General features: G+C 39.1%; 1 protein-coding gene across 1 annotated transcript in view; it reads left to right on the top strand.

Moving 5' to 3' along the window:
- bmp6 (bone morphogenetic protein 6) overlaps window positions 1-20,921 on the top strand; it is a 95,068-nt gene that overhangs the window by 30,078 nt on the left and 44,069 nt on the right. The window contains exon 2 of the mRNA XM_056450551.1: window positions 18,730-18,922. Within this exon, the coding sequence (XP_056306526.1) occupies window positions 18,730-18,922 (193 nt within the window). The remainder of the gene's footprint in view (window positions 1-18,729; window positions 18,923-20,921) is intronic.

Below are 20,921 nucleotides of genomic sequence, written 5' to 3'. Positions count from 1 at the left end.
GAGATATTGTGTCAAAGGAAGAGATGGAGATGCTTGTTCATGCCTTCATCTCTTCTAGAGTGGATTATGTAATGTTCTGTTCACTTGTCTGAACAAATCCACTATGGATCGATTGCAAGTTGTGCAGAATGCAGCGGCGAGGCTTTTAACCAACACCAGTAAGAGGTCACACATTCAATCTGTGCTTAAGGAACTTCACTGGCTTCCTATCAGTTTTAGAGTAAATTTTAAGATTCTGGTCATTACATATAGAGCTCTGCATGGTCAAGCACCCTTGTATATTCATCATCTTTTAAGCTCTTTTAAGCAGTCATTCATGTAGCCGGTCTCAGAGGTCTTCTGGCAAAGACCTTTTAGCCATTCCCTGAACTCTTCTTAAGACTAAAGGTGACCGTGCCTTCTGTGTGGTGAACAGCTCTGAAACTCTCTCCCGAAAGCACTGAGAGCTCTGGGATCAGTTGAACTTTTTAAAAAGCATTTAAAGACGCACCTTTTTGGTCAAGCTTTTAACTAACAGTATTAGTGTTTCTGTATTTGGATTTTTAATGTTTTAATATGTTTTAGCATGTTTTCTTTTATTGATATGTGTTATTTTACTTGTTTTCTCTTATTGTAAACTTACTGTCTGGGAAAGGTGCTATATAAATAAACCCTTACTTACTTACTTATTTATACCACTGTTTTATCCACCAAACCTTTTAACTATGTGTATGATATTAATAACTAATTCCTAAGAACTTGTTTATTTAGTCTTTGCCATGATGACAGTACTTCCTATTTTTCTAGTTAATTTCCAAGATACTAGTATTCAGTTACACTAAAAAAAGATGTTTGTTGTTTGTTTAAACTACTTATTTAAAATAAGCCTAAACAACACAGTTTGTGTGGGTTTTTTGGGACAACTTAATTGTTTTATGTTCAATCCACTTAAATTTGTAAAAACTAATATGTTAACTTAATTCATTCATGTTGCCTTAACAAAACAATTGTGTGCAGCTTTTTTACAGTGTAAAGGCTTAACTAAGTTAACAAGTTATTGGACATTAGTTGTGTGTTCTGTAGCCAATTAAAAAAAATCTGAAGGGGGCTAATATTATTGACCTTAAGATTTTTTTTTTTGGTTAAAATTACACTTTTATTCCAGCCAAACTAAAAGAAATGAGATGTTCTCCAGAAACATAAATAAATAAAAGGCTAATAATTTTGCCTATAGTTAACATTTTGTAAATTTAATTATCATCTTTGACCCCTATAGCATCATTACCATTAACATAACGTGGTATTATTTATTGCTACAATGATAAGAATGTGATCTCTTACATACCATCTTCTGAATCTTTATGACCGTCCTGTCCGTGGTTTGCCATAAACTATTGCACCTCATGTTGACCTCTGTTTGAGACTCTGACTCCTGTAGTGCTTCCTTTGATGCTTTACGTGGGTCAGAGACCTAGATCAGAGTTGTAGTGAATGCCCAGGGAATTGTGTGTCAAACCCCTGCCATCACCCAGTTTCCGAATACAACAGTTTCCGTGAATAGCAAGAATTTAAAAATGGACTTCTGAGGGATCAAATATAAAGCCTTCATTTATCAACCACAGTGACTACACAATAAAGGAGTCGTTCACCCAAAAATGAAAATTCTATAATCATTTACTTATCCTCTATTTGTTCCAAACTTGTTTGAGTTTCTTCTGTTGAACACAAAGGAAGATGAAGGAAAAAAAAGAGAGCAGCCAGTGACATTGACATTCCATTCCGTAGTACTTTTTGTTCCTACTATGAATGTTAATGGGAAAACAGAATATATTGTTGTGGGTTCAACTGATTAAAAAAATTCAGAAAAGTTTAGAACCACTTGACTGTGAGTAAATGGTAAGGCAATTTAACATTTTTAAAACATCTCTTTAAAACATAACGCTATTGTCATTTGATTAACCTTATGTTAATCCCTTGGTTAGTAAATAAACAATGCCCCAATTTAATGTCAACAAAAGTTGTTGAATATCTGCAAACTCTATACAGTTGATGCTGACAGAAAGTTGCAGAGGCTCATTCTGAATATGTAGCCCTATATATATTTCTAGAATCACGAAAGATTTCCCAGCAGGTACTTTATTGCAGTTTTTGTTTCCGTGAATCAACCAGAAGCCGCCGTGTATAATTGTTGACATCTCAATTTTCTCTCGCAGGGCCATTTGTGTCTGCAGTTCTCGCGTAAATCCACTAGAGGCCGCTGTCAACTGAATGACTGACTGACCGATCGACTGACCCACCGTCCTCCTTCCCTAGACCCAACCAATAATGTTTTCAAAAGCATCGATTGACCCGGCCAACCACTTCCCCAAAATCAACTTTTTAAAAGCAAAACACCGAAGTACTTGGCGAGCTCAAACTGATAACAGCAGGAAAGCCGTCCATACCATTACCGTCAGCTGGTAAGTGCGAAAAGGAACGGCATCATACCACCTCGTGGCGTTCATTTTAAAGATGAAATGCAGCCATACGTTCTTCTGGCTACATAATTCACGATCTTCAGAAATGTAAATAGGGCTGCATTTTCAGAATGAGCCTATGTTATAAATAAACCAGGGGAGCATTTCATAAAAACCTGGTTAGCAAAAATCAGTTACAAATGCTATCATTAGCATTGTCTGTTTAAAACAGTTACAGTATTTACGAAGTAATTTATATACTTAGCCTTTGCGCAGTCGCATAGCCCTGGCCATGGCTGATGCCGACATTTACGCGCACTTCTCAAAATATGTAACTACATGTCACAACGATGCGTAGCGCAAGCTCTGTGATTGGTCAGCTTGGTAGAGGTGATGAGTGTGGGTGGTGCTAAGAGCCTCGAGCCTGATAGACGAGTGTTTACAAGTGTCGAGTCCTGTGAACGAGCTCCAGATGGAAACTTTTGTTTTGTGTTTACCTTATGATTAAAGTTGTTGCACATGTCCGCCGGTTCCCACCTCTGAATGAGCAAGTTTTAACTACTTGTACATTAAGGTAGCATTCAGAAAGAAAAAAAACACCCGCGAAGAAACTCGACACAGAGAAACATCAAAACCTACTGCCACCTAGCGATTCAGAAGTGTTATTGCAGAGCAACACAAACAGAAGAACACAGAAGTAAAAATCAGCTAAACATAAATCATTAAATAGGATTAGATTAACTTGTCATAAATTTGTCATAAACATGATTGTCATGAGGCCATTATACAGTAATCATGTCATGACTTGAGTGAGGATAGAAGTGAGGATAAAAGTTTTTTCACCAGATCCTCTCATTTAAGCCTTCGGTTTACCCGCGGTGCTGTTGTTCAAGTTTAGTTCAGTCACAACAGGCGGTCATGTACTGTTTGTGTTCGGTTCACTGAATCACGCATGTGCAGTATTATCGGTTCACCGCTTCTCAAATTTAATCTCAGTGTAGCTAACGTTACTGTTCTAATAACTGAATAAGAGTATATAATGGATTATTTAGAGTCAGAGGGGGTATTAGGCTTGTTAAAAAGTAAGTAGTTCGTGGATAAGTGCTTACTGGAGATGCGAATCTTTTCAAATGATTCAGTTCGTTTTGGTGAACTCGTTCAACCGGTTCGCTTAGATGATCCGGTTAAAAAGATTTGTTCGCGATCACGATACAGAAATAAAACCCAGTATTGGGCACAAATGTGTTAAAGTATTAGTTTTAAGTGCCTGAAATGCTGTCACCGTGCTGCTGTCATGTCTACTCGTTTTTGTCGCGGGAGCAACAGCGAGGACTGACTGGAGGAGAAACGGCTCGATGGCAGCAGGATTATGGACTCTGAGGTGCCGTACGGGTCAAACACCTGCAGCGCGAATTATATTTACTTTTAAAAGGCTTACAGTAAGATTATGTATTAAATACATTTACAAATACGAAAACGAAGGAGGTTTTTGCTATAATTTTAGTTAGTTTCAGTTAGTTTTGTATGTACTCAATACAGTTTCAGTTAGTTCTAGTTTTTAAAAAAACTCTAGTTTTTATTTTTATTTCAGTTAACACTATTGGTTGGGTTTAGGGAAAGAGGAGGGTGAGTCAGTTGATCAGTCAGTCAGTCAGTCGACAGCGGCCTCTGGTGGATTTACGCAAGAACAGCAGGCATGAATGGCACTCGCAACAAAAAATTTGAGATCTCAAAAAGTGTACACAGTGGCCTTACACAGTGGATTAGCAAAAACAAAAACTGTAAAAAAAGTACCTCCTGGGATGTATTTGGTGCTCTCCAGAAATGTATATAGCGTTACATTTTCAGAATGAGCCTGGGTTGCTTTAAAAAAGGTTGTGTAAACAACAGTTTGCTTGTCCATATGAAAATGACACTGTTTATAAATGTTTTGTGAGTGTACTAAGAAGGGACCACAAATTGTCGGTCTGAATATCATTGTGACTGAACTGTGTTACAAATAACTTTAGGAGCAAATTATATAAATTGAGTTAGACAATTTGAATGATTCAAAGTGGATGGTAAAGTGAATAGGGCAGGGGTGCTCAACCCTGTTCCTGGAACTCTACCTTCCTGCAGAGTCCAGCGCCAACCCTGATCAAACACAATTAAACCAACTAAGTTGGATTTGAAGGAGCAATGGGGTATAGAGTATGCACAGCTAGGCATGGGCTGGTATAAGATTCTGACGGTATGATAACCTTGTAATATCACAGTTTCACGGTATTGCAATTACGGCTCTAAAATATGTTCATTTTAAATGTCTGGGTAAAAAAACTGAAGTATTAAAATTCCACTTTAAACACAATATATTTTATTTTAGGAAACATTTCTAATATTTTGGAGCATTAAACATGTCAGGCTAAATAATTAAAATGAATCATTGACTCCTGCTGTCTTTATTAATTTCATTTTCATATCTTTATAATTTGAAACGGCATTTTTGTGTATATTTTCTGCTGGAGATACTGTTGTCCTAAAAAAAATTAATAAATAAAAAATCTTACACATACCTTAGGAATGGTATAGCAGAAAATGTTGGCGGTTTTAAAACCTTGACTTTTCCAAACCGCGGTATACCTTGAAAATGGTTATCGTCCGATTCCTATGCACAGCTAGTGTTTTTCAGCAAATGATAAATTTATTTAGTTGTTAAGTAAACAGATTCTTAATTTTAGTTTGTCTCAGAAGATCTTATTAATATCAAATGAATATTTAAAAATATAATGGTACAAACACTGATTTAGTTTGTGTTTGACTGTCTGTTGTCTTCTTCTGTGTAGCGTAACGTTTCAAACTGTTTTCCTCTGACACCAAAATCCAGTGTTAACTCAGTGTAAACTTGTGGAGCAGGCTTTCATAACCCAGTGTATTTTTTTTTTTGGTCTGCTTGAGTGTTACAAAATGTCATTCGTGCTTTTGAGAGTATCGAAAACAAGTGCAGTTGTACAGATGACAAGCGAGTCTCAGTAGCTTTTCATTACAGAAGCTGAAACAATTAGATTGTGGGGGGAAGAAAATGTGAAAGGGATTCTGAAGATAATTACATAAACACAGATGGATTCTTCACATGCCTGGCTTCACAGCACATTTTTATTGGTTAAACTGAAGGAGACAGCTTTCAAATCATCTTGCATCTGAATGTTTCATGTGCTGCAGATGCAGAAATAATTGCAGGCCTTGTGTACGGTCGACATTTTTTCTCACAAGTTTGCGGTGACTGATTTTGGATCGGTTTGAATAATTAAAAAGCTTTAGATATAAGTTATGACTTAATACTTTACAGAAACTTGTTGGAAGTGACTTGATTTGCACCAAGTATGTGCATGTGAAACTGTAGGTAGCCTATACATTAAAAACGCACATAGGACACAATATGGACTAAAGAATATTAACACCTTATTCAAATGATAACTTGTTATAATATCAAATGTGTGAAAAAGTAATATGTAAATCATGTGGCGTAACACTTGTATTACTGTTGGTACAAACTATAGTATAATAAACACATTTTTATGATATATTAAATAACATATTGAGTTAGGAAGTGTAAAATATACAGCCTCTGCCCTGTAATGCGTATAACATTATCACTGTATATTTATGTGCAGTTTTGTATACACACACCGGCCACTTTATTAGGTAGACCTAAGTAGTACCGGGTTGGACCCTTTTTTGCCTTCAGAACTGCCTTAATCCTTCATGGCATAGATTCAGCAAGGTACTGGAAATATTTCTCAGAGGTTTTGGTCCATGTTGACACGATAACATCATGCAGTTACTGCAGATTTGTCAGCTGCACATCCATTATGCAAATCTCCCATTCTACCACATCCCAAAGGTGCTCTATTGGATTGAGTTCAGGTGACTGTGGAGGCCATTTAAGTACAGTGAACTCATTGTCATGTTCAAGAAACCAGTCTGAGATTTGAGCTTTATGACATGGGGTGTTATCTTGCTGGAAGTAGCCATCAGAAGATGGGTACACTGTGGTCATAAAGGGATGGAAATGGTCAGCAACAATACTCAGGTAGGCTGTGGCGTTGACACGATGCTCAATTGGTACTAATGGGCCCAAACTGTTCCAAAACAATAAACCCCACACCATTACACCACCACCATCAGCGTAAACCGTTGATACAAGGCAGGATGGATCCATGCTTTCATGTTGTTAACGCCAAATTCTGACCCTACCATCCAAATGTCGCAAATTTTCAGTCTTCTATTGTCTAATTTGGTGAGCCTGTGCGAATTGTAGCCTATGTTTCCTGTTCTTAGCTGACAGGAGTGGCACCCGGTGTGGTCTGCTGCTGCTGTTGACCATCCACCTCAAGGTTGGACGTGTTGTGCGTTCAGAGATGATCTTTTGCATACCTCGATTGTAAAGAGAGGTTATTTGAGTTACTGTTGCTTTTTCTATCAGCTCGAACCAGTCTGGCCATTCTTCTCTGACCTCTGGCATCAACAGGACATTTGTGCCCACAGAACTGCCACTCACTGGATATTTTCTTTTTTTCTGACCATTCTCTGTAAACGCTGGAGATGGTTGTGTGTGAAAATCCCAGTAGATTAGCAGTTTCTGAAATACCAGACCAACCCGTCTGGCACCATCAACCATGCCACGTTCAAAGTCACTTACATCATTTTTCTTCCCCATTCTGATGCTTAGTAGTCTTGACCATGTCTACATGCCTAAATGCATTGAGTTGTTGCCATGTGATTGGCTGATTAGAAATTTGCGTTAATGAGCAGTTAAACAGGTGTACCTAATAAAGTGGCCGGTGAGTGTACATCTGAGCTGCACATTTAAAAACTGCATTCTCTGTTTAGCTGTTTATTTATTTATTGCTTTAACTTTAAATCAAGCAGTCTCCTTCTGGAATATAGGTAAAATTATGTATAGGACTGGCATTGACATCAGAGTAGCGCCCCCTTTGGTCTTGGAGCAAAGTTAATGTGGAAAAGGAAAAATGGAAATGAGTTGTTTTTCTTAGTGGTTGTGGGCAGGGAGGAAAGAGTCAAGATTGTGGTAAGTGAATCAAATGCAAATGACCGCCGGACTACTTCAGGGGATGTGATGGAAAACATTTAAAGTGCGACTTGCATCCACACTGGAATGGCCAGTCCGTACAGACATATACCACTCTGGTGAAAAAAAAAATCTGTCTGTCTCTCACTCTTCGGGTTTTTCTCAGTGTTTTGAAGGATTCCATATCTTCTCTGTAGGTCACATCCCACTCCATTTTGTCCTGTGTGGGCTAATGACAATAGCACAGAAGGAAAGAAACAGATGTTAAACAGGTGGAAATAGAGAATCAGCTCTAATTAGAACAACGGAGAGCTTTATCCCAGATCCCAGCTCAGTATTTATCCACTTTATCCATTTTACACTGTAATAAATGATAGTACTTGTAATGAAACACATAAACAAGTATATATTTTTAACTAAATTTAAGTCTTGAACAAAACTGCTTTAAATTCAGGTGAATATTGGGCTGGTTTATGTTCAGTTTGTTCCATTCTGTTCCATTCATTCTCCATTTGCTGCTTAACCACTGTTTTATTTTTAACATTGGAGAAAGTTATTTGGTCAGGAGTTTAAACCAAATTGGTATAGCAATAACTGTTATTAATGATCAGATGCAAGTGCATCTGAAATCATGTCAAATAATTATAGTGTGTTTAAATAAACAACAAAAAGCTGCTGGTTTGATCAAACATTTATCAAATTTACATATAGTTGTAACGTGAAGTAGACGGTGATAACAGAGGTGCAGATCCAAATGCAGAGTCTTTATTAAACAGGCAAGCAACAGTCAACACAGGAGCAAACAGATGTATAAGGGCAATCCAGAGTCGTAGTCAAAATAACAGACAGATGGTCAAATCGGCAGGAAATATACAATGTAAACAAACAAAACAAAGCGAGGGTCAAAAACACGGCAAGGCAAGCAAAATGCATCGTAATGTTCACTCACAGTTTAACAAGACTCAGCAATGTGTCTCAAGGTGAGGCATATATATGCAACCCAGGCTCATTCTGAAAATGTAGTCCCATGGACGTTTCTGGAGACCGCAAAATACGTCCCGGGAGATACGTATTTTTGCAGTTTTTATTTTTGCGAATCCACAAGAGGCCGATGTGTTCGCTTTTTCATATCTCAAATTTCTCTAACGAGTGCCGTTTATGCCTGCTGTTTTCGCGTAAACCCACCAGAGGCCGCTGTCGACCGAGTGTCTGTCTGACTGGCTTAATGACTGATTACTGACTGGCCGGCTGACTAATCAACTGACCCACCCTCCTCCTTCCCTAAACCCAACTAATTTTATCGATTGACCCGCCGACCCACTTACTTCCCTAAACCCAACCAACGATTTACAAAAGCCGTCCAGAAAAAGAAAAGCCCTCGTCTGATTTTTACCACGTTTTCGGATTTTACAACACTCTCACCCTGTTATTCACTTGTTCATTTTATTTTTTGGATTCTGTTTTTGTCTTACCTGATTTTTGGAACTGCTCTTCCCCAGACTCGAACCCTGTCATCATCGTAGTCATCTTCTCTCTGCATCTCAAGTCCACTGAAGCACATGACGAGCTAACTGGACAAACTGGTTGCAGCGGGAAAGCCCTCCACATGGGCTAAGCTGTCAGCCGGTAAGCGCGAAAAGGAACGGCGTCATACCGCCCCGCAGCGTTTATTTAAAAAAATTAAATGCAGCCATACGTACCCCCGGCTACATAATTTGCGGTCTCCAGAAACATCCACGGGACTACTTTTTCAGAATGAGCCTGTGTTGTAAATATGTGTGTGTAATCAGTACTTGAGCAGCATCAGCAGTGTGTTTCAATCAGTCAGGATCAGGTGGAAATCAGGCGGAAACCGGTTGTGTGTGTGGTGCATGACTGGATCTTGTAGTCCATTAGCGATCTGTGTGTATACCAGATACACACGGTGTATACCGTGTGTATCTGCACAGGTTGGATCACTGGTGACCATGACAATATGTTATTAGTAGAGCCAGATGGAATCTGCGGACATTTTTTGCTATTTCTGCACAGAATTGTGTTAAAAATTTGCGGATTTCTGCTGAATAATTTTGGAAGTATCATAACTAAAACACTAATATATTAAATGAAAAGTAATACCTTTTAAACTTTTATTAAATGCTTACAATGCAAATACAATTAGATTCACTTTATTTGGTAAACAAAGCAAGTCTCTTATATAATATATCTACTAAAAGACAGAAAATATTACTGTACAAACTGTATTATAAATAAATCATATGAATATTTTCATATTAGTCAATATTATTACTGAAATTAATTTAACAACTGAATAAATATAAATTTACACACATTTACTCAAGTAAATAAACATAATCAATGATGGGCTAAAAATCTGCGAAATTCTGTGCGTGCAGAATCCTTGTGGACCTAGTTATTAGTGTATAATTTATATCTGGCTCTATCAGCTTTCTTTCCAATGCTGCTGTAACAACCAAAGCATCTAAGGAACACTTGATTCATTTTGTTGCAAACGTTTATGTGGACAGAATTTATTTTGGATATTAGTTGGATATAATCAGTGTGAATTTGATGGGACAATGATAATAAAGCCAGGTGTTTTGTGGCACCAAGGATAGAAACGTTTTAAGTTATATAATTTTAGTGGTTACAAAGCCATTTCTTAGTCATGAATGGCAATTTGATTCTTCTTATTCAAATGCAGAAGTTTTGAAATTGCTAATTCTACAAGGAGTAACTATCCTGCAAAAAATAATCCAAGAGTAAAATGTAATTTTATTTAGGAAATGAGAAAGAACGGCAGAGTTACATTTAAAGGGATGGTTCACCGAAAATATGTGTATTCATTTACTCATCCTCCACTTGTAACAAACCTGTCATTGCAGGCAGCCATCAACATTCAGAGTATTTTTTCCTTCTTTGGATGTCAATGGTTGCTTATTTCAAATGTTCTTCAGAATATTTAACTTTGTTTTTTACAGAAAATAACAAGAAATTCATTAAAGTTTAGAACCACTTGAATGTGAGTCATTTTTGGGTGAACTATCAAATTAAAGTTCCTCTCTTTTTTTTGACCCAAGGTGTACCAGATTTTTTTGTGATGAAAATAACAGGGAAAATAGGATCTATGACACAGAATAAAGGCAGAAACCAAAATTGATCAAGAAAAAATGTAGAAACTTGCCTCATGTTTGCTAAGAAGCACCTTGATGATTCTCAGAAACTCTGAAAAATTACTTCAAAACTGAAAAAACAATCCCACATTATTTTTTGGTGGAAATTGAATATATTTGAACATATCATTATGAGCGTTTTACGTTATAACTAACGTGGTTCAAACGCGACAGAGAAGCTACAGGTTTTGGATAACACTTGGCACTACATCGTTCTTTTCCCAATCGATGCATCATACTATGATAGTTCGGGCGCAAGTTACATCGTTGTTTGGGAAACGCACCCCAGAATGTTTTGGTAACTCTTTATTTTGATGGTCCATATGAGTATTAGTCAACCCAGGCTCATTCTGAGAACGTAGTCCTGGGGACGTTTCTGGAGACCGCGAAATACGTCCCGGGAGGTACGTATTTTTGCAGTTTTTGTTTTCGCGAATCCGCGAGAGGCCGCTGTGCGCGCTTTTTCCCGCGCCGTCCTCGCGTAAACCCGCTAGAGGCCGCTGTCGAACGACCTTCCGCCTGTCTGCCTGGATGACAGAATGATTGACCGTACGACTGGCCAATCGGCTGACCCACCCTCCTCCGTCCCTAAACCCAACCAACGACGATTCACAAAAGCCATCCAGAAAAAGAAAAGCCCTCGTCTAATTTTTACCACATTTTCGGATTTTGACCACATTCTCACCCTGTGAAGAACTTGTTCGGTTTATTTTTTGGATTTAGTTTTTTTACCTGATTTCTGGAACCACTCTTCCCCGGACTCGAACCCGGTCGTCGTCATGGTCAGCCCCTTTTTGCGCCTCAAGTCCGCCTAAGTACACGAAGAGCTAACCGGACAAACTGGTTGCAGCGGGAAAGCCCTCCACACGGAGGCGAGCGGCCGGCCGGCAAGTCACACCGCCCCGCAGCGTTCGCTTAAAAAAATTAAATGCAGCCGGACGTACCCCCGGCTACGTATTTCGCGGTCTCCAGAAACGTCCACGGGACTACGTTTTCAGAATGAGCCTGGGTTGGTATTAGTAGACTGTCTGCTTAATATTGGTTGATATTATTGCAATATTGATTGCTCCTTCAACAGACATTTAACTGACTATAAGAAACTTTGCAAGTACATGTCAACTTACACTAACCCCAACCCCAACCCCAACCCAACAGTCTACCTATAATCTAATGACAATTAGTTGGCATGTAGATGCAATGTAACTTAATTCAACAAACAAACCATCAAAATAAAGTGTGACTAATGTTTTTAGTACAATGACCTACACATGTCAAGAGATGAAGAGACATTTAATTTCTAATTTTTTCAATAATTAAGTAAGCAAGACTAACTTGATATATTTGTATACTTTTGGAATGTTCCATTTTTTAACGTTTGTCGCTCTCTCTGGATCTGTCATTACATCCCTGTCTATTTTTCCTGCTAATGTGTGGGAGAAGAGTATCTGTGAAGACGAAGAACGCCAACACAATGAAAGTCACTTAAGAATTTCCACTTTGTCTCACTTAAATATCTCTTGCTCATACAACCCTTTGCACATTCACGTTTTTGTTTAGTATGTGGTCGTACAGTTATTGTTGTGGGTCCATTCTGGGTCTGTCCTCTGGAAAACCACAACAGTTATATCAGACCATATGGGCTCAGCGGTTTTGGTTGTGTTTCTTACTACCGATGCCAAGTCCTTGTTATAAGTATAATCTATCATTTTGCGGAGCTCTTTTTTTCCATTGTCCTCTCAAAAGGGTGACAACATTTGCAGAGGATACATTTAGAACTCTTGAACAGTTGGGACCTTTTCAAATTTCCGTTTTCATAATAGCAAGACAGGCAATGAAAACTTGAACAGAGTATATATTCCACAATACTCATGTTGATTTCAGCCACCGTACTGTTAAGCAGAAGTAATACCCAGTAATTTCCAGACCAGTGGCCCTTGATATTGTGTGTGCTGATGACCTTTAATATATCTGTCATCTCGGATGTTTTTGCTGCTGAGAGACTGGCTTCTGTTGTTGGATCCACCTGTGAAAGTTGTTAATAAAGAAGTCTCAGCAGCATGTGAAATGGCCACGTTGATGTGCTGATGTTAAAAACATCACAAATGAGACCTCTGGAAATTGCTTTCAGTATGAATTACTCAGGCATATTGTGAGTGAGAAGAAGCTTAGTGTTAAGCTCTCACCATGTGAACCCTGAAGCTGGAACTGCACTAAAGCAAACTCTCTACTTTTTTGTTTTTTTGGTAGTAAGCCCTCACTAGAGGTCAAAAGTCCCACTAGATGCTGCCGGTACTGTATTTCATACATCGCAGGTGGGTTTTCCAAGGTTAGTCAGTCAATTAGAGTAGAGTATGTAGCATGAGGACGGGGTGTCCCTCAGGGATCAGTCTTTGGCCCTTTGAGGTTTTCTCAAAAGAGGCTCAGTTTTAATTTGTAACGCATGTGTCAAGACAGCAGAAGAGTGTAACTCCCTGTTGGAAGACCACAGATCAGAGAAGTTGCTCCCTTGTGATGTTGGAAAACTTTAAACAGCTACTGTAATTCAGCACACAGAGAAAAAGGGGTAGTCTCCACATTACTCCAAAACCCTTGGTGATCTCTAAGTCATTCTTCTGTTCCACGATTTAGTTAACTCCACGACTTTCTCTTCCTCTTCGTGAGAAGGGAGGGCTTTGATGGAAGTGTGTGTTCCTCACCTAGGGAAGCATGGAAATACAATCAGTACAGGACACTTCACCCTGGGCCCACAAGTGGGGCATCCGGCTGGACTTGTACTTATGGCAAGAAATACAGCCCATAGGAACAAGAGGAAGAGTTGTCTGTGATGTGAGGGAAAGTGCAGCGCTGTAGAATGACAAAGCTGTCATCTGATGAGAAGACACACTTTCTTACACAGCTTTCCCCTTTTCCCTTGCATGCATCACTGCTAACACTTAAAACGGATTGCCACGATGTCCTTTGCTGTGGGAACAGCTTGAATAAATAAGGAATTAGTATTCTACCAGAAATAGTGAATCATTCTTACAGCACATGCTCTGCACATCTGGATGCTCTGTGAAGTGGTACTGGAATATAAATGCATATGTATAGACCATATGGGTGAATTGGATCAGTCAATTATAGGCCATTATTGAGCATACATAGCTTACCACACTTTTATAATTTTATCAAAAGAGGAAATATTACTTGTCACATAGCTCATTTGCTAAAATAGTGCCATATCTTCACTGTAGTGAAAACAGCAGATAGCAAATATTAAATCATGTCAACGTGTGGTGAATGAATATAGTATTATAGTGTTATAATTGTTATTCCACACCATAAACCACTAGGTTCTGTTTTGTTGTTTTTATTTTCACTTTTGTTTCTGAGCATTGGTATGCTTTACTTCATCAACATGAAGACAATCTGTGAAGACATGAAGATCTATGACATAGAACTAAGGCAGAACCACAATCTGATCAAGAAGAAAAATGTAGAAGCTGTCTTGTTTGCTAAGATGCACTCCCATGACTCCCAAGAACTCTGAATCCACCTGGATTGTGCAATGGCAGTCATTCTGTGCTAGACTGCACACCACACACCAGCTTATTGGTGAAGAGGAGACAGAGTGATGCAGCCTATGGGGGTGGTTAGGGGGGCTTAATGGACAGAAGCCAGTGGGCAAGGATGCACTACTCTTTTCAAAGGAAATCCCTTTTTAGTGACTACAAAGAGTCAGGTACTCGGTTTAACATTTCATCCAAGGGTGGTGCTCACTGACAGTACAGTGTCCTGTATAGTGTTCAGGCAGGATGCGGGCAGGTTGGCCTTATTTCAACCCAGGCTCATTCTGAGAACGTAGTCCCGGGGACGTTTCTGGAGACCGCGAAATACGTAGCCGGGGGTACGTACGGCAGCATTTCATTTTTTTAAGCGAACGCTGCAGGGCGGTGTGACGCCGTTCCCTTCGGCGCTTGCCGGCCGGCCAGCCGGCCGCTCGCCTCCGTGTGGAGGGCTTTCCCGCTGCAGCCAGTTTGTCCGGTTAGCTCTTCGTGTACTCTGGCGGACTCGAGGCGCAGAGAGGGGCTGACCACGACGACGATGACCAGGTTCAAGTCCGGGGAAGAGCGGTTCCAGAAATCAGGTAAGAAAACAAAATCCAAAAAATGAAGAGAACAAGTTCGTCACAGGGTGAGAATGTGGTCAAAATCCCAAAACGTGGTAAAAATCAGACGAGGGCTTTTCTTTTTCTGGACGGCTTTTGTGAATCGTCGTTGGTTGGGTTTAGGGACGGAGGAGGGTGGGTCAGCCGATTGGCCGGTTGCACGGTCAATCATTCTGTCATCCAGGCAGACAGGCGGAAGGTCGTTCGACAGCGGCCTCTAGCGGGTTTACACGAGAAAACAAAAACTGCACAAATACGTACCTCTTGGGACGTATTTCGCGGTCTCCAGAAACGTCCCTTTGACTACGTTCTCAGAATGAGCCTGGGTTGCCTTATTTGATTCAAAGATTAAAACTATTCATAAGTAATTACTTTCAAACAGCACAGGTTATGATTCCAGCTACCGTGCTTCCTATGTGATCTCTGATTTTAATATTTTTCTTGATACTTTGGCCACTTGTTTAGCTAAAGCCTGCCTAGCTTCTCTCTCTTCACTGATTGCTAACAATATTCACTCTTCACTTGTGTCTGATGCAGTACATTATTTTCTTCAAACTGTTGTAAATAGCGCTATACTAATGAAATTGGGGGCTAATTCATCAAACCTTAGCAATTTTGGACCAATTTCTAATTTGCTATTTATTAAAAAAAATTACTTGGAAAAATCGGTTGCAGCTCAAGTTTCTAATCATCTCTCCACTAATTAATTGTTTGAGCAATTCCAATCTGATTTCACTCCAGATCATAGTACTGAGACAACCACATTGTCAAAATGACTAATGATTGGCAGCTCATTCTGGTTTATTAACAATAGTACTTATCCTTCTCAACCTCAGAGCGGCCTTTGATATGATCTCACACAAAGTACTCCTGGACAGGCTAGTCTCTATAGCAGATTAGTGTGACCTGTAAGATAACATCTAAACCAGGAAAATGGTGTGCTAGTGATCCTTATAAAGCAGTGGTTCTCAACCACATTCCTTAAGCTGTACCTGCCCTCCAAACCCTGGTTCTTTCTTTTCTTTATCCTTAACCAGATGCCCAGCTGAAATTAATATCTGTCTCTCAGCCATTTTTTAACCAAACAGTGACAAAGCCTAGTCAACCTAATAGTGATGTCCTACTCTTTGGCACTTGATCTAAATTGGCACTAAATTGTCATATAACAAATGCTGTGAAGCATAAATTATATTCTTATTTTCCATGGAGCAATTGTGGAGAGGGAAGTAGGTGAGGATGAAGTGCAGAATGAGCGAGGTGCGGGAGATGGAAAACCCAGAGCGGAGCTGGAGCGGAGCGGTTAGAAAATGCTTTGAGCGTGTGGTGGAAATTCTTGCCGCTCCACTCTGTTCACATACTCTGGTGCCAAGGAACATCCAGGTGGTCTTGGACAAACACCAAAGGTGCCCAAACTTGTTTCTAGAGGGCCTCCATCCTGAATTAAGCCTCCACCTTAATCCTGCACACATGAACCAGCGAATCTTACTAGACACTTCCAAGGTCTGCTGTTTTTGAATTAATGTAAAATTCATACTACATGTATTATGTTGTGATTGTCATATTACATAACAGCATTAGTAGCTTTGCTTTACTTCTATTCATCTATTCTCTCCTGTAGGCCAACATAGGCTTATTCTGAATACGTGGCCCTAAATACATTTTTGGAGATTTCAAATTATGTAGCCAGAAGTACGTATGGCTGCATTTTGACTTTAAAGCGAACGATATGGGGCGGTATGACGCCGTTCCTTTTCACTAACTGACCGCTTACCTCCGTATGGACGGCTTTCCTGCTGTTACCAGTTTGTCCATAGCTCGCCAAGTACGTCGGCGGAATTAAGACACAGAGAGGAGTTGACCATTATGACGAGGTTTAAGTCTGGTGAAAAACGGTTCCAGAAAGCGGGCAAGACAATAGCAAAAGCAAAAAAATAAAATAAGTAAATAACAGAGTGAGAATGGGGTAAAATAAAAAAAAAGTGGTAAAAATCAGGCGAGGGCTTTAATTTTTCTGGATTGCTTTTTAAAACTGTCAGTTGGGTGTTGGGAAGTGGGTGGGCGGATCAATCAGTGCTTTTGAAAACACTATTGGTTGGGTTTAGGGAAGGAGCAGGATGGTCAGTCGATCTGTTAGTCAGTCAGTCAGTCAGATGACAGTGGCCTCTGGTTGATTTACATGTGAATAGCAGGCGCAAACGACACTAGCAAGAGTAATCTGAGATGTCAAAAAGCATACACAGCGGCCTCTGGTGGATTCGCGAAAACAAAAACTCCAAAAAAATGTAGTTCCTGGGACATATTTGGCGCTCTCCAGAAATGTATATACGGTTACATATTCAGAATTAGCCTGGGTTGCCATAGGCTCATAGGAGAAAATAAAGTATCCATTGAATATGTGTTTCAGAATTTCAGCAGAAGTAGTGGATCATCTGGGTACTTCTGGACTAATAGTTTTTCAAATACTATAAATTCTGAGATATTACCTTTGCATACTATTTAGCAGGGAAGTATGTGATTTCAGTTGGAGAGCTAAGCAACTATGTGCAAGCTATAACTATCATAAGCAAGCTATGTTAGGTCTTGGTTGAACTAAAATCTGTGCAACATTGGACACCTGGTTTACAATAATTAGTTTTATTTAAAATGTGTGTGTCCAAAGGTTCAGAACAACTTGTCAAAAAGAAATGAAAAACCATTTGTATGGTCATTTTTATTTCAGATTGTGTCTTTAATTGTGAGTAATGCCGAGTTCAGACTTCATGATTTTTAAAGTAGTTGCATCACAGATGTTTTCACACTGCATCACTATCTGGACTAGCATTTCGTCCCTGCTGTGTGTACATTGCAAGATGGATCGGCAATGGAGTTTCACACTGCATGCCTTTACAAAAGAAAAATCGCCAACAACTTTGTCTCAGTCCGCAAACTATGTCTCACAACTGAACACATGCGAGAAGTGACATGAAAACAACGTGTGGTCACGTAGTATATCTTTTGTTATAAACTACATAATGAGAAAGAAGCCTTTAGTGGGGTAGAAAATGTACTTATTTTGCTAACCTGGATTTGAAGGGAATTATCAACTTCAACCCGGTTGTGTTATTGCTCAGATGACATGTGAAACAGACACGGGTGCTTCTGCCAAATTTCCACTAGTTTTTTCACTAGATACCCATAATAGTGGATGCGGCTCTCTCATTGCCTGTAGGAAATCGTCAATGTTATTTTCAATCAGAACACATGATTTTAAATTGCTGACACGTCCAGATATTTAGCATGCCAAATATCTTTGGGTGTCGTGGACTCATCTGCGATTTTCTCAGAACGTGTCTTTGATAGTTCACACTGTGTGATTGTTGCTCATGGGAATGAGCACCAATTTGCCTGTGATTTCAGGCATTTGTCGGCAATTTCTCAAAAACTGTTGGCGAGTCAAAATCGGGGCTAAAATTATGCAGTCTGAACTCGGCATAAGATAAAGATCTGACCAGTACAGAATAAGAGCTAAATTGGGGTAAAAATATATTTACGATGGGCTCACACAGTTATTTGCCTCTGTATTGACCTTATTCTTTATGAGCGGACGTTGCAATTGAAATCTTTTTGGCTCAAGACCTTCCGGCCTCATTAACTTCCATTGATTTTTCAGATGCTAAAAATGCAAAAATCAGCTCGTTATGTTGCTTGATGTTGAAAAAGGATATTTTCCTATTATGCTATTCTACTTTTTATGCATAGTCATAAACACAATTGTTTGTAGAGCAAGCAGTTAACCGTTCTCTGTCATTTATTATTCCTAGTTATTCCTCTCATTGTCAACTGAATCGGAAGACCTTGAAAAAACAAAAGTGCTCATTTATACATCAATAATACATCTAATTGAACTTCTGTGTGTCTTTCAAACAGTGGAAACTGACAGGGAGCTATCTCCACAAAGAAGACACCATAAAGAGTTCAAATTCAACCTGTCCCAGATCCCAGAGGGAGAGGCCATCACAGCTGCAGAATTCAGGATCTACAAGGAGTGTGTGACCAGTGCTTTTCGGAACGAGACATTCCTGCTCAGTGTGTTCCAGGTGGTTGGGGAGCATCCAGACAGGTAAAGAAGCATTTAAATGTAAAAATGATATAAAATTTATCCATACTCTTAATCTTATATAATAAAAAACCTAACCACACTGTAAAAAATGCTGGGTTCCACACAGTCAATGTGTGTTGGCACAACATTAACTTATTAGTTTTTCTCATTTTATATAAGTAGTTTGAACAAGCAACAACAAATATTTGAGTGCAGTTGATATTGGTCAAATAACTTGCATAAAATCCTTATCTTAATGTTCCTTTTCAGCAAAACATGCAAATCTAAATTGTGAATTTATTTAGTCAAGTCTTTCCGTACACTGGTCTCACGGTTCGGTTCGGTTAGGATTATCATGCCATCGATTTGGTTTAATTAGATATCTCGGTGCATCACGGTGCAGTGACGATGCTTTCCAGTCACAATTATATTTTATCTCACACCACAACAATTCTTGTATTAAAATCAGGGCTTGACATTAACACCCACCAAATGCGGGTAGATTTCAGCTATGGAGGGTTAGACAGACGCTCCCACTAGCCACTTTGGCTGGTTAAAAATCATGTTTGAATTGTAGTTTTCTTAAAAGCAGGGTTCGACAATAAGGATGGGCTAATGTTTGTGCAAATGTGGTCTTAGAATCGAGAAGCAGAATGACTAACAAAACTAATTGTGTTCGCGCAAACAAAAGAAAGCAGGTGAATACCGAATGAGAGGATAATCACTCGCGCACACAGCTGATGTGATGCGCGCGATTGTTAAAAATTGTGCGCGCTCCCGTTTACTTGCGTGAAGCAACCGTGCCTAGAGGAAACAGACTTGAAATAGACTGGACAAAAGCGATGATTGTGCCCCCATTCTTTCAAGAGCTCAAGATTTTTTTTAAAAAGTATCCTTTTGTAATCAGCGATCGTTGCTTTTGCCTTTTTATTATTGTTTGAACAGATTATTAACAGACCTAACATTAACGTGTGCATGTGATTATCCTTTCATTATCACGCACGGTATGTTTTTGCCGGCTTTCTTTTACTTACAGTTATTTTTGTTAATAAGGTTTAATTATAATTTTTTTACAATATCATCACTTTAATATGAGATTAACTCCCCATTTATGTGTAGTTAACTGGTGATCTGGGACCTTTAACCAGGACAAATTACAGTGCACATTTTAGACACATGACAATAATTGTTTTTTTTTATTGAATTTTTTTTCAAAGAAATGTTTTGTTGAATTAAAAGTGCATGTATACAGCTATATTTTGCTTGTTTTGGCACATTATTTTAAATTTATTGCTAAAAAATAATACACTTTTTTTTTGGTGTGGTTCATTTGGTATTCATTGGTCTCATTTGAGATTCATTTGGTAAATACTTAATTTTGAGCCATGAAAAGTCAAGTGAAATAAAAACTAATTGCAATGCCACAGTCCATTTGCTCATGCACATTGCTCATACACAACACACACAATAAGTCAAATCAATAAGGAGGCATATGGACATAACATACAATGTAAATTAAGTAATTTTAGCATGTCCAGGTCAAATTATGCACATAAAATATTCATTCATTCATTTTCTTTTCGACTTAGTCCCTTTATTAATCTGGGGCCGCCACAGTGGAATGACCCACCAACTTATTCAGCACATGTTTTACACAGCAGATGCCCTTCCAGCTGCAACCCATCTCTGGAAACATCCATACACACTCATTCACACTCATTCAAAATTTAGCTTACCCAATTCAGCTATAGCGCATGTCTTTGGACTGTGGGGAAAACCGGAGCACCCGGAGGAAACCCACGCGAACACAGGGAGAACATGCAAACTCCACATAGAATCGCCAACTGACCCAGCCGAGGCTCGAAGCAGTGACCTTCTTGCTGTGAGGCGACAGCACTACCTACTGCGCCACTGCGTCGCCTAAAACATTAATATAAAATATTTTCCTAAAACAAAATTGTGGCTAATAAAAATGGCAAGTGGCTAGTAATGTTGGAAATGTCAAGCCCTAATTAAAATG

The sequence above is a fragment of the Danio aesculapii genome, chromosome 24 (genome assembly GCF_903798145.1).
Source record: "Danio aesculapii chromosome 24, fDanAes4.1, whole genome shotgun sequence".
Classification (NCBI taxonomy): domain Eukaryota; kingdom Metazoa; phylum Chordata; class Actinopteri; order Cypriniformes; family Danionidae; genus Danio; species Danio aesculapii.
The sequence above is the reverse complement of the archived record's forward strand: the minus strand, read 5'-3'. Positions and strand labels throughout refer to the sequence as shown.